We start from the raw sequence: 13527 nt of genomic DNA, 5'->3' as shown, positions 1-13527 counted from the left end.
TTTTTTTATAAAAAAAAATCAATTTGTCAAATCAAAAGGTGATGGCAATGGGGAGTTGAGTGACAAAGGAGGCTGCTTAGCTTCAGAAAAGCATGAGGGGAGAGGGAAAGAGAAGAAAGAGTCCGACGAAGAGAACACCAGCTGCCTAAGCAGCATAAGCATTTGAGTTACCCAAAACACTATAATCGGCTAAAGAGAAAATTATACAAACCAGTAAGCACACAAAGCAAAGCCTTTAATATTGATTCATGTTTTCAATATTTCATGAGAGGTATCTTCCTCTGAATAGAACTGACGTGAGAGGAAATGCTTGGCCAGTTCAGAGAGCTACAGATCTAGATTGAGAGTAAGGCCACAGAACCTCCACCTCTCCTTCACAGAAGCTTGGAAGCAGGGCCCAAGACAGGAAAGGGGCAACCTTTCCGGTTCCACAGGGCAAATCCTTATCAGGGTCAGCTTTACAGGCCAAAGCTGACCTGTGACTTGTCTTGCCCATCAGTCAAGAGTGCTTTATGTGGGGTTCCTGCTTGGGACGTTGTTGGCCGCATGTTCCAAGCACAGATCATTGTTTCTTCCCTCCCTAGCACTGATGGCTGCAGTTTGCTGATGTTGTTCGAGAAAGGTATTTTATTATCCCCGCCCTGCCAGTTGACAGGGATAGAAGAATCAAGGATGCTTAGTACTGGGTTCAGGTGTATGAAAGAGCTCTCTGGCACACCCAGCCCCAGTGCTAAGCAGAATTGCTGCCTCTTATTGGCTGATGTGAAGGGACAGCAATCCTGCTTGGTCCTGGAGCATCAGAGAGCTCCTTGGTGTCCCGGACCAAGCAGGGTCATTCTCATTTCAATTCAGCCGAATGATTGAAACCTGTACGGTTTTTGTCCTAATGTTCTGCTGCTTGTTCTCTGCCCTCAGAAGGAAATCCTGAGGGGCTTTCAGCTCAACCAGGGCCTATGATCTTGACTGTAAAGTAATCTCCCCATTACTTGGCTCAGTAGGGATCTGCCTGTGTGGTGAGGTCATTAAATGACCATTTTGCAATCACTGCACATTGTGTAATCTTCATTCCACTATGTAAAAAGGGCAGTTAACTTGGTCATAACTCTGGACTGCATCTAAAAGAGTGAATTTACAGGGGGAAACCTGGTCTGACAATTCATGTTGCAGGGGAATGGTTTCATGTGCGCTTTTTCAGAACAGAACTAATTTCAACTGCTTTTCCATACCTACCATTTGCAATTTTAAAAAGCGATGATACTAGCATGTACGGCCCTAAGGCACATCTCCTTTCGGGAACTTTGCCTGTTTCCCCACCCCCATCCCCTTCCAATCTCCCTCTACTTTTCTTCCTCTTCAGACATATATACCTGTTCAGCCTCCAGCACAGATTTATGTCCCTCCACCCTTCCCAAATTCCTTAGGATTCTTAAAACCTTCTCTCCCCAGTTGTCAGGGAGAAGCTTCATGGTTGTTGTATGGGCCAGGTAATCAGTATTCTACATAGCCCAAATTCTGCTGGAAACAGAAAGGACTGTTGCTCCTGGCCTTGATTCAGTTTCGAAATGTGTACATCTGTTCTACAAGGGGAAAGTGTGGCTCCACCGTGGGCTTAGTCAGTCCTTAATGTATGTATGTCTGCCTCTAATCTAATTTTCTCTTTCCTAAACATTGAACAGTTGAAACTGTTCCAGCAAATTGTTCAGCTCACCAAACATGTTCCCGATGTGCCCATTCTTAGTGAGAGGTCTCAGTTCATTTTTCCCCATTGCATATTGCTTGTAGTTGTCCCAAGCAAACTTCATCATCTGCAAGAAAAAGAGAAAGACATTTAATGGATATTTGGATATTAGAATGCTGCATCCATAGCCCTTATGAATCGCCACACTGAAAAACAGATTAGAAGGCAGACAGAAAAGGCAAGGTGACTGATATTGATGTAAGAAGGCAGGAATTTCTGTTCTAATCTATATTGTCATAATCAGTGCCATTTCCATTCAGCTGCAGTTCGGTTTCTGCCACATACTATGTTATACGTCTCACTGCCCAGTATTTAATGTAATTTGCATAACATTAATTTCAAAGTGCTGGCATGCTCTGGTCCATGGGGTCACAAAGAGTCGCACACGACTAAACAACAACAACAATTTCAAAGTTAGGGAATCATCTTTTTTTAAAAAAAGAAGTCATTAATTGCATATAGTTTTTAAATCTGCAAACAACACTGTGAATGAATCCTATTCACTTGACTGATTTCTGTTCCTGACCATAGGATTTCTCTGGCATCCCTAATCACATTTGTAGAAGGTTGAGGCATAGCCTAAGGAGAGCCCTGCTGAACTGGATCAAAGCTGCATCTTATCAAGCATCATATCTCCCACAGTGGCCAACTAGATGCCTCTGGAAATCTTATAAGATGGACATGAAGGCTGAGGAACTAAGGCAAATAGTGTTGACATGAGACACAGTTCCAGGCCTTACTGATAAATTTAAAATGAACACGTCCAGATGGCTGGGCTGGCACAAAAGACTTTGCCAACTGAGTTGCTGCTGTCTCTGCCACCCACTTCTTCTGTGTCACTTGCTGCTCTAACCCCTTAATTTTTATAATTTTGCCAGTTGATTAGTAATGGCTATGCTAACTCTCTGCTTCCCTTTCCACACCATCCTTGCCTTGTTCTGAGAAAAGGCCAAAGGGGTACAGTAGTACCTCAGGTTACAAACACCTCGGGCTACAGAGTCCACTAACCCGGAAGTAGTACCTCGGGTTAAGAACTTTACCTCAGGATGAGAACAGAAATCACGCGGCCGCGGCAACGGCTGTGGGAGACCCCATTAACTAAAATGGTACCTCAGGTTAAGAACGGTTTCAGGTTAAGAACGGACCTCTGGAACGACTTAAGTTCGTAACCAGAGGTACCACTGTAATTTCTCAAAGTGAGGCATTGTAGTCAAACTTTGCTATATTGATTGATTTCGCCTTATGCCCAACCCTGAGGGAAATGTGCCATATGCACAGAGGTTTTTCCAAATTTACAAGTCCATAATTTTTTTTAAAAAAAAAAAAATGAACTGGGTGATACACAGGGTGAGGCACAGCTGAAACATGTGTTAGTTTGCAATGTCATCATTCTGGAGGTAACTCTGGGGTCACGAAAGGTGTGGGAGCATTGGTTATAGCATGTTCTGAAACTGTGGTTGGAGATAAGATAGAAATACAGAAAGCTGCTTTACACCAATTCAGACCCTTGGGTCTACCGAGCTCAGTTATTAACTACACTGACTGGTAGCAGCTCTTCAGGGGTTCAGACTGTTGTTCAAAATACCGTATTTTATGCTCTATAAGACTCACTTTTTCCCTTCTAAAAAGTAAGGGGAAGTGTGTGTGTGTCTTATGGAGCAAATGCAGGCTGCACAGCTATCACAGAAGCCAGAAGAGCAAGAGGGATTGCTGCTTTCACTGCGCAGCGATCCCTTTTGCTGTTCTGGCTTCTGAGATTCAGAATATTTTTTTTCTTGTTTTCTTCCTCCAAAAACTAGGTGCGTCTTGTAGTCTGGTGCGTCTTATAGAGCGAAAAATACGGTATATGTAAAGGAAGGAGAATTCCCTTGTTGCCAAAATCCAGGTTTGGGGCAAGTTCTTTTTGTTGACAAAGCGTCAGCATTGATTTAAAATCACAAAAATATGTATCAAAGTAAAGTAGAAATATAGACTTGTCGACCTTTAAAATATGCCCTCCAAGTTCCTTCCAAAGTTTTCCACTTGCTCTGGCACAGAAAAAGATCACACATTTGTTAAGTTAAAAATGGTTTACTTACAAACTCTCCAAAGGTCAGATTCACAAGCTTCAGAAAGTTGCACAGGGAGTAAAACTTGACTTAGTTACAAAGTGGTGAAAGTTCCTAAATTATTGGTATAGGAACTCAAAGAGTGGCTTGGGAGAGCCATGCGGTCTGAGCTAGAGCAACCAGCTCAGGCCTCTTGAGCTTCTCAGAAAGGCTAAGAACAAATGCTTGATTGCCCATTTCTTCCCAAGGTGAGGGGAAGTGGACATAAGTAAACCTGGTTGGACAGCTTACTCTATGTATTAACCCCTTAATGCATTAATTAGACTTAATCATGTTGTTTATATGAGGCTGGCTATGCAACACAGACAAGGGTGCCTCCCAGCCCTACCAGGAGATGCCAGGGATTGAACCTGGGACCTTCTGCTTGCAAAGCAGATGCTCTTCTACTGAACTATGGCCCTTCTCCAACAGATGGTTAGAGATGACAACAGATGGTTGGAGTGGAAGATGGTTTGGAAGAACAATGGTTGCCCAGGCTATGTCTACCCAACCTAATTTCTCTTCTGTTGAACAAGATTTTGTATTGTTTCAAAACCCTGTATAACTAGAGGAGACAAAAGGGTGGTGTGAAGCAAAACCTCACTCAAAGTCCCTTTCTTAAAAGCTATTGTTTGTCTCTTGCTTATGTGTTATGTGGACCTGATCTATGCTTGGCTAGGAGACCAGAAGAAGCCTTTCACAGAAGCCAGGAGGAGCTGCTAAAGAGGAGTGGAGTGTAGGAATACACACACACACACACACACACACACACACACACACATATATATATATCCACATCTCAGAAAAAGCTGTGTTTGTCATGCCTTCCTAAAAGATTCCTTATGGCAAAATAAATTCTCCAACTCCAAAGATCATGGTTTGGGAGAGACTTCCAAGAAATCATCAAACTGGCCTTCCGGGAAAGACTCTGAGGCATGGGGTCATTGACACGTATGTACAAACATAACTTTTTGCTTTCCCTTCGCACGCTTAACTCCAGCTGGCAGGGGAAGTGAAAATGACAAATATCCACCCTTAAGAGACTAGAACTGGTCAGTTGCCAGGCTTTTTCCTAAACAAGGCCTCTCGCTTTTGAAAAATGCAATCCAAGGCTACCTATTTTTCAGAGCTTTCTAAGGTCACAATCCTCAAGCAAGCTTAGTCTGCAGCCAGGGGTACAATTAAAAAATGCATTCACTAGCCCAATTAAAAATTCCATTTTTGGCACAGTTGCCATCAAAAACTCACAACAGCATGTACGGGGTTCTATGCATCTGCAAGAATGTTTGAATGCCCTTCTCATACAAACTTAAGAAAATGCTGCTGCATCTGGCCAATGGCTCATCTAGTCCAGAACCACATTCTCAAAGTGGCCAACCAGATGCCTCCTCTGGGAAGCTCTCAAGAAGGACCTCAACACAACAGCACTCTCGCTACTTGTGATTCTCAGCAATTAGTATTCAAAGGCATACTCCAGCAGTGGAGGCAGAACCCAGCCATCCCCCTGACAGTCGTATCCTCCGTGAGTTTGTCTAATCCTCTTTTAAAGCCATCCAAGTTGGTGGCCATCAAAAAACCTGAAGGACCAATGATTAGCTAATCCTGGTGTAACAAGCACCTGTCAAGCAAGTTTACTTCATGCTCAGACAACATAGTGAAACTCATTCAGCCTAGGGAAGCTCTATCAGACCTTGGTGCCTGCTCATGAACCCTAGAGCAGGAGACTAGAGAATCTTCTTTCTTGTGAGAGACTTTGGGGTGACCCGTGAATTTGTTTGTGCCCTGGGTGAGAACCAGGGTGGATGGCTGGGTTCACAACTATTTTTCAAGTCAATGGGAAACAAAGGGATGGGGAGCCCCATTTTTGCCATGAATATACCATTTCAGTCTAAGCCCAAACCAATTTAGCAGCCTTGCGAGTTCAGCTGGGTGCCCATTCGGCCAGGACTTATATGAACTGTGGGCCTCCGTTACCTAACATGGCATTAAGAGGTTATTCATCTTCTTTACACAACCTTGTGAATGAACTCATTGATAAGGATCCTTCCTGTTTTCCTATGCACGTTTCCCAGGGCATGGTCAGTCTGAGGAGGAGCCAGGCTTCTCACATCCAAGATTTCCAGAGTTCCCCATTTCTGTGTGTGGGTAGTGCTTCTCTCTCCAGCTGTATAGTTTCCAAAACCCAGCGTTACTAGCATCTGGCAGCACTCACTTTAATTAGCACAGGCATCCAAACACCCAAACACACACACACGTGTTACTACGTATAGTGCTTGGTTTAGTGGGGAGGAGAAAAGAAACCCCACACTGAGCTAGTTGATAATATTAAGATGCCACCACCAGAAGGAAGAAATTCTGGATGAATCAAAAAAGAAAGAAAAAAGCTAGTCAGTTTTTGAGATTTAGTGTGGGATGAATCAGTTTTCAGAATTCATTAACTCTCACAGCCTAAATGTGCTGTCTAACAAGAACACAACCTCCTGTAGAAGGCTTTTGAGTATGCATCACTCATATGATGCAGGTATCTCATACCACTTTTTCCTGAGTTGAAATATGATGTTGTCTACCAGTGGCATTCATCCCACCTAAGAGGAGGATGGCAAAATTAATGGATTAATTAAGACTTGTGAATATGTACACAGACGTTGTTGGCCCTGGCCTTCTGTCCAAATGAAAGCTATCATAGCATAAAAGAAAACACAGTGGTACCTCGGGTTACATACGCTTCAGGTTACATACACTTCAGGTTACAGACTCCGCTAACCTAGAAATAGTGCTTTAGGTTAAGAACTTTGCTTCAGGATGAGAACAGAAATCGTGCTCCGGTGGCGTGGCGACAGCAGGAGGCCCCATTAACTAAAGTGGTGCTTCAGGTTAAGAACAGTTTCAGGTTAACTATGGACCTCCCGAACGAATTAAGTACTTAACCTGAGGTACCACTGGAACAGAAACTGATTTTTTTACAAATGTTATGCCTGGTCCCCTCAACGCAATTTTTTATCTGCCACAGGTGACTAATCAATCAGATCAGGCAAAGGTTTAATTTTAAATATTTGCTCCTCAATTAATGGCAGAGCACTTTTGTATTGTCTGATCTGATTGATTAGTCACCTGTGGCAGATAAAAAATTGTGTTGAGGGGACCAGGCATAACTTTTGTAAAAAAATCAGTTTCTGTTCCAGTGGTACCTCAGGTTAAGTACTTAATTCGTTCCGGAGGTCCATAGTTAACCTGAAACTGTTCTTAACCTGAAAAGTGCCTTGCTATCTGACTTTTAGAAGACATCTGAAGGCAGCCCTGCATAGAGATGGTTTTAATGTTTGATGTCTTACTGTGTTTTAATTTGTTGGAAGCCACCCAGAGTGGCTGTGATAACCTAGTCAGATGGGCAACATATAAATAAACTTCCTTCTTCTTCTTCTTCTTCTTCTTCTTCTTCTTCTTCTTCTTCTTCTTCTTCTTCTTCTTCTCACTGTCTTCCCCACCTGCTGTACCAAAATTAATGGCAAACACATTGGGCAGTACACAGCTAAATAGCTGCAGAAGCAGAATAACTCCCACTTGCACAGCAGGACTTCCCTCCCTCTCCTCTCCCCCCCCCCCAATTTGCTCCAGGGGGTTGTGGGGACCCCTAAGGCAAATTTGGGGGGGGGCAGAGGAAGACTGGGGAAGAACTTTCCATTGCGCTAACAGAACCAATGACTTAGTATTATGCTGAATTCTACTAAGAAACACATTTTCCTTCCAGTCCCTATTGAAAGCTGGCAGATAACACAGTTAAACTAATATGGCCTCTTTTCTATCACTAAGAACCACGGATGACAGACGCTATCAAAATTCAGTTGAAAACAGAGCCAAGAAATCTTTTGAATCTTATGGATGTTCTTTTTTTAAAATGAAAGTAATAAAAAATAAATATTTTGAATCAGAGTCTGTCACAAAACTAACCACATTTGTTGTTTTTAGGCCATTTGGCTTCTTGTGTGTTACTCTCAGAGGGACTACTCTGTATTCCAGATTCCTCTATACCTGAAAAAAGGAAGTGTGAGCATTCGTTTATTAAAATTGTAAATTAACTCAACAGAAGCGACACCACAACCTTCCTTTAGTAACCTCTAAAAAGGTGCCAGTGTTGAGACTTAGGTAGCAGATTCATACATTTAGTCCAGTCAACTGATCAGACTGAGCCAGCTGATCAATCAACTGGAAGTATTTGATTGGATGGCAGGTTTTATTTCATCTTTTGCTTATTTATACACCACACCTATTAAAAGTAAACAAGAAACATCATCAGGCAAGTCATACAGCAGTGGGGGAGGGAGTTACCTTTGCTGCAGACCACTCCCCAACCCTTGAAAAATCCCAAATTCTTGAGGACTGGATTCAATGAGAAAGGTAAGTAATATAGTTTTGCGATTTTCAGCTCCATTCATCAAAAATGAAGACGGCGGGGCCCCCCAAATCTGAGGATAACTACTTCAGAGTAGTACAATCAGTGCTACAGTGCTACTTAATCATGAAAATGAGGTTAATCAGACATTTTGCAATTTTGCATACTGTGAACTTCTGCAGCTGTAACACCCATGTGCTGCCAACGGGTTGGAGAAGCAAATCAGCAAAGTATACTCCCTGCCCTCTCTGGGGTGCGGTTAGGCATTTGGCCAGCACAGAGAGACCTTGCCCGTGGTTAATGTTAACCAAGAACAGGAATCACAGTTTTAAGTGGCTAGATCTCAAGGCAAATATTGTTTGTTTGTATGAGAAGAACACCCTCCTACAAATTAAAACCGCCCATCAAAAGGGTGATTGTGCCCAGTAAGGCAACAGTGTGGTCCACCCAAAATGTATTCAGCAGCAATATTTCAGACCAGCAACCTAAAACAGTTTTTGTTCATGTTTGATCTTTTGCCAACGAAATGGGAAATGAGGACAAATTTCTCATGTTGTTATGAAAATGCTTAGCATTAAAATAAAATAAAAAGAGAGGAGAGGAGCGACTCACTGGTCGGATGCTCTGACCACAGTGCCTGAAACTCTTACACATATTCTCCCTTTCTGTGCTTAGATTCACAGGGAGGATGGATTGCTTTCAGCATGTTGCCTAGTGACACCAGAGAGCCAAATGTGTTCTCTGGTGAGCCACAACCATTACATTTACACTTCTTATACTCTTACGATTGTGTGCAGTCCGCATATTTCAACATCTTTTCTTTTCTTTCTTTGTCCCATGCTCCCCTTTCATCCCTGCTACAAGAATATTGACTGCAAGTGTTTATTAGTGGCAAAAATTATTCAGGCTGTTCCAGATAACCCAGTTTTCATTGATTTATTACAGAGCTTTAGGGGCTGGAAGAGGATGGCTCTTTTAAAAACCACAACTCAGAAGGCCCCTGATCAAATCTTAACATACTCTACTTTGGTAGCTAGTGATTAGAATCCAAGTTGCTGGATACAGTCCAAAGGCAGAATAAGCTTTGTATGGATTCAGTGCTTGGTCAAGAGGCATGACCATGAACACCAAATACCACGCCCTCACCCTCTCTGCTGCTGTTAATACAGCCCTCTATGCCTTTCACTGTTTTTCCAGTAAGGGTAAGCAGGAACTAGGTGGTGGTTTCAAAGATACTGCCTGATATATCTGCACCCAAATAATCCTGGAAATAGTCAGATATCTTGTGGCTGCCTCGGGAAAGGAGTTGCTTGCTTACTCTTCCTTAACCCAAGAGAATGGACTGGGAATGAAGCACAGGGGAAATATGGTAGGGAAGGGGGTAGGATGGGTCCCAGAAAGTAAAGATGAAAGGGATCAGCTGCAAGGAGAGAAGGAGCTCATTTAGTTGGAGCCCACGAAGGGAGGTGGGGAAGACAAGGAAGAGGCAGAGCAAACAGGTTTCTGGCAGCTCCAAGGAAAGAGGCAAGGGAGGTAGAATAGCTCTAGCAACAGATGGTTTTTTTGGAGGGGGAGGCATCATGGAGATGGGTCCTGGGATGCTACAAAGGGCCAAATGGGAGGCAAGAAACCTTGACACTGCATGCAGACTACTCATTTCCCACAATACACTTAACTTCACAGGCTACGTACTATTTTAAATCACTTGACGAGTGCATCAGTTACAATTCCCATTCCTCCAAAATTATAAAGCCTAATGTTTCAAAGCAAGAGCTTTGTGCCGTTCCCACTGTTTTCGAGGGAAATCATGGTTACTTATGATGAGACAACTGAAATGGCTTAAAGTTAACCAGAATTCAAAGCAATTAAATTACCCTGCTCCTGGTGTGAGGAAGGCAAGCCGCTAATGCATAGAAGGGAGGCCCTTGGGGCATGCGATAAAGAAACCGGGTCAGCGCTAAATTCTTTATCAAAGAAACGGCTTACTGTGGAGATGCATCTAAAAGCATATTGTATAGGTCTAATCTGATACATGGAGGAGTTAAACACTGGAATCCTTTGGTTAGACTTATTTGCAACGGCCTAAGCTATCAGCAGGGGTAAAATGTGAGCTTTACCACAAAATCAAAGTGACTAAAGGAGCTTATTCTGGACTGTACTACTTTTGGTTGCTGCATTTTTAGTTGCTTCCACAGTAAGATCTCAGGATGCATTGTATTTTTTAAAACACCACACTATTCAACTGGCTTTACACACCCAGGCTGTGTAAATTAGAAAATGAAAGGGGGAAAAAAAACCAATGCCAACTCAATGGCCTTTCCCCCTATATTTTTTCAGAAGCACAACCAAAATGAAGAAAATCACTTTTACCCATCCTCTGATGACTTGAGGGTCCATTTCACCTAAGCACGGAAATATGCTCACCCTGCTTCTCCTCTGCATACTCCTACAGGCGGCAACAGCAACAGCACCAAGCAGCTGCTCAATATCCACACAGCAGCAGGACACATACAGGAAATTAGCAACATCTGGTTGGGTCTTGACACATAACTTTCCCCCGTCTATGTGGCATGTGGATAAAGTGGATTGAAAGCTTTATTCAAGGTTTGAAATGGTACAGATCAGGCTACAGGTACAGATCACCCAAGATCCAGCTAGAGAGTTTGACAGCAACATCAGGGACCCTGAGACCTGCTGAAAAGATGTCTCGACAGCCAAATACCTCCCGCTAGCTTTTTAAGGGTGAGATGTGGTGGGCTCACTTTCTCCCTATGAAGGCTTATTCACACTTACCTTTCCTCTGCTCTTTCAAGGCATGGTCCATGCCTTAAAGCTCAGTGTCTGCCCCCCCCCCATTTTACCTTAGATTCCCCTCTCTGAAAACCTGCTCCTTAAAGCTCAATTGGAGAAAACAACCATCGAAAGAAAACCCAAATTGATGTTTGCTCTGATTGAGCGCTAAAGAGCAGGTTTTCACTGGGAAAACTCCATGACAAAACAAACCAAAACAAAACATGCTTGGACACAGAGTTTTTAAATGGGACAAGGGGTAAGTGTGGATAAAGCCCTGAGACTTCTCCAGGGGTGTGACTCTGTACTCAGCTGTGGAAGCAGCACAAACTTATTGGCAATGGGGTGGGGGTCAGACCCTGGGCTCATCCTCCAGCTGCAGGACAAGAGCCAGTAGGACTGTCTCCCCTTCCCTGGCCTCCTTCTCATTCTGCTCCCTGTTGAGTGTCCTCGTCATCTGACAGCAACTTCAACCCCAGCCCCGAGCTCACAGCACAGTGTTGGAGGCAGCCCACCTCTGAATACAAGTTGCCGGGTATCAAAAGGGAGGAGAATGCTGTTGTGCTCAGGTTCTGAATGTGTGCTTTCCATGCGCTTCTGGATGGCCACTGTGAGCACAAGACTAGGTGAGCCTTTGGCCTGAACTGTCTGGGCTCTTCTTCTTGCTCTTACTGAATGCAGCTACTGCTTCAGAGGAGAGTCCATGGCTTGGTAATAAAGCACAAACTTTGCATGTACATGACGCCAAGGATCCATCATTGACATTGCCACTGAAGGTGTCCTGGATAGCAGAGCTGTGACCAAGAAACCCCTGTTACAAAAAAACTTGCATAGCAAAAGCCCTTGATAAAAGCAATAATGTCAAAACACATCAGCCAACTCTGCAATAAAACCTTTCTCAGTTTTGGCATCGTCGAGGTATATTTCTCTCTTGTTCTGTATAATTACGATCTGCCATTTAAAAGAAGAATGCAGTCCCGCCCAAGAACACAGAGGTTGGTCCTTGCTGCTCTAGAACCCTCCTCTGAATCTACCCTTGACTAGAGACCCCAAGAAGCCCAGGAGAAAACATGTCCAGAGAGGTGCCATGTACTGGTGGACGCATGCAAGTCTTGAAGGCTCTTTGGGTTTGCGACACAATTTCCAAGGCTGCCTGTGATCATTATATTAAAAGAAAAAAGAAAAGTGACATTTGACTAAAAGGTTTTGCTCAGCGAGGCAAGCATTAAACCACTGCAGACTTTTACTCCCTCTAATTTAAAAGCTGGAAGCGGGTGGAACAGACCCAACACACCAAAAGAGGTTACTAGGCAACACTACGAAACGGACAGCAACACAGATAATCCATCCTAAAGTAATTACACTTTTTCTAATTAAAGATTACTGTAAATCCAATAGATCCCAACAGGAACTCCAGCAATTTAGACACACATTGGCTAAGTTATCTGTTTTCAAGCAGTCACATTAGCATCTAACCCTTCACAATAAAACACTAGGAAAACAGAGAAGATTTTAATTTAATAGGACTTCAAACAGGCAGCTACTAGCCTTTGCATTACTTAACAGTCCTTAATGCAGATCTTTCACTAATTTGTATAAATTACTCCTGGGATTAGATTCTACAAAAAAGTGCCAGAGTTGAAAACCAAGTCAGCTTCCAGTGTCAGGTCTCAGCCTTACAGAGTGTGGAACGACAAGAGGAGAGTCACAGAATGCCTTCCCTACACACTGCGTAATTGTAGCCAACTCCCATTTATCAGGAATCGGGAGGGCAGAGTTCCTGGGAAGTCTTGATGCCAAATGCATCCTGTTAAAATGAACTCTGCTCACATGGAAGATAGAGCAAGCTTGTTTTCTCTGGCTCCAGAGGGTAGGACTCAAACCAGTGGCTTCAAGTTACAAGAAGGGAGATTCCTACTAAACATCAGTAAGAGCTTTCTGATGGTAAGAGCTGTTCAACAGTGGAACCAACTCCCTCAGGAAGTTGTGGACTCTCCTTCACCGGAGGTTTTTAAACAGAGGTTGGGTGGCCTTCTGTTACGGATGCTTTAGTTAAGATTCCTGCATTGCAGGGGGTTGGACTAGATGACCCTTGTGGTCCCTTCCAACTCTACAATTCTATGATTTTAAGTCTCCCTGGAAGTCATTTGTTCTGTAGTAAATGGGAACTAGATAGGATGATATTATTATAAGTATTTTTAAAATTAAAAAATCAAGCACCTAAAACTGGTTGTTGCACAATGATATTAAAGAGAGAGATATTTGTGTTTTGCATAATGCAGGAGAACTTGAAAGCTAGTCTGTGACTTTTTGCTGGTTCAAGTGTGCATTTTGGAATTTTTATTCTCTTCCTTTGCTTTTGTGGGTGTATTGTAGAATACACCAAATGAAGCAATCCAGGAGTAGGACCCTAAAACCATATGAATATTATTTTCTACCACCTGAAGATGGGAATTTACTAACCTTGAGATATAATTTTGCCTGTGAGGTTAGGCTGGCCCAGGGCCACCCAGTGACCATAA

At 43.1% G+C, this 13527-nt stretch overlaps 1 protein-coding gene across 1 annotated transcript in view; it reads right to left on the bottom strand.

The window, feature by feature from the left end:
- The window catches only part of MAN1C1 (mannosidase alpha class 1C member 1), a 132742-nt gene that overhangs the window by 79518 nt on the left and 39697 nt on the right, over positions 1-13527 (bottom strand). Inside the window, exon 2 of the mRNA XM_081921471.1 lies at positions 1709-1805. Within this exon, the coding sequence (XP_081777597.1) occupies positions 1709-1805 (97 nt within the window). The remainder of the gene's footprint in view (positions 1-1708; positions 1806-13527) is intronic.

The sequence above is a fragment of the Podarcis melisellensis genome (assembly GCF_964234715.1).
Source record: "Podarcis melisellensis genome assembly, chromosome: 8".
Lineage (NCBI taxonomy): Eukaryota > Metazoa > Chordata > Lepidosauria > Squamata > Lacertidae > Podarcis > Podarcis melisellensis.
This window is presented reverse-complemented; position numbering and strand designations above follow the sequence as displayed.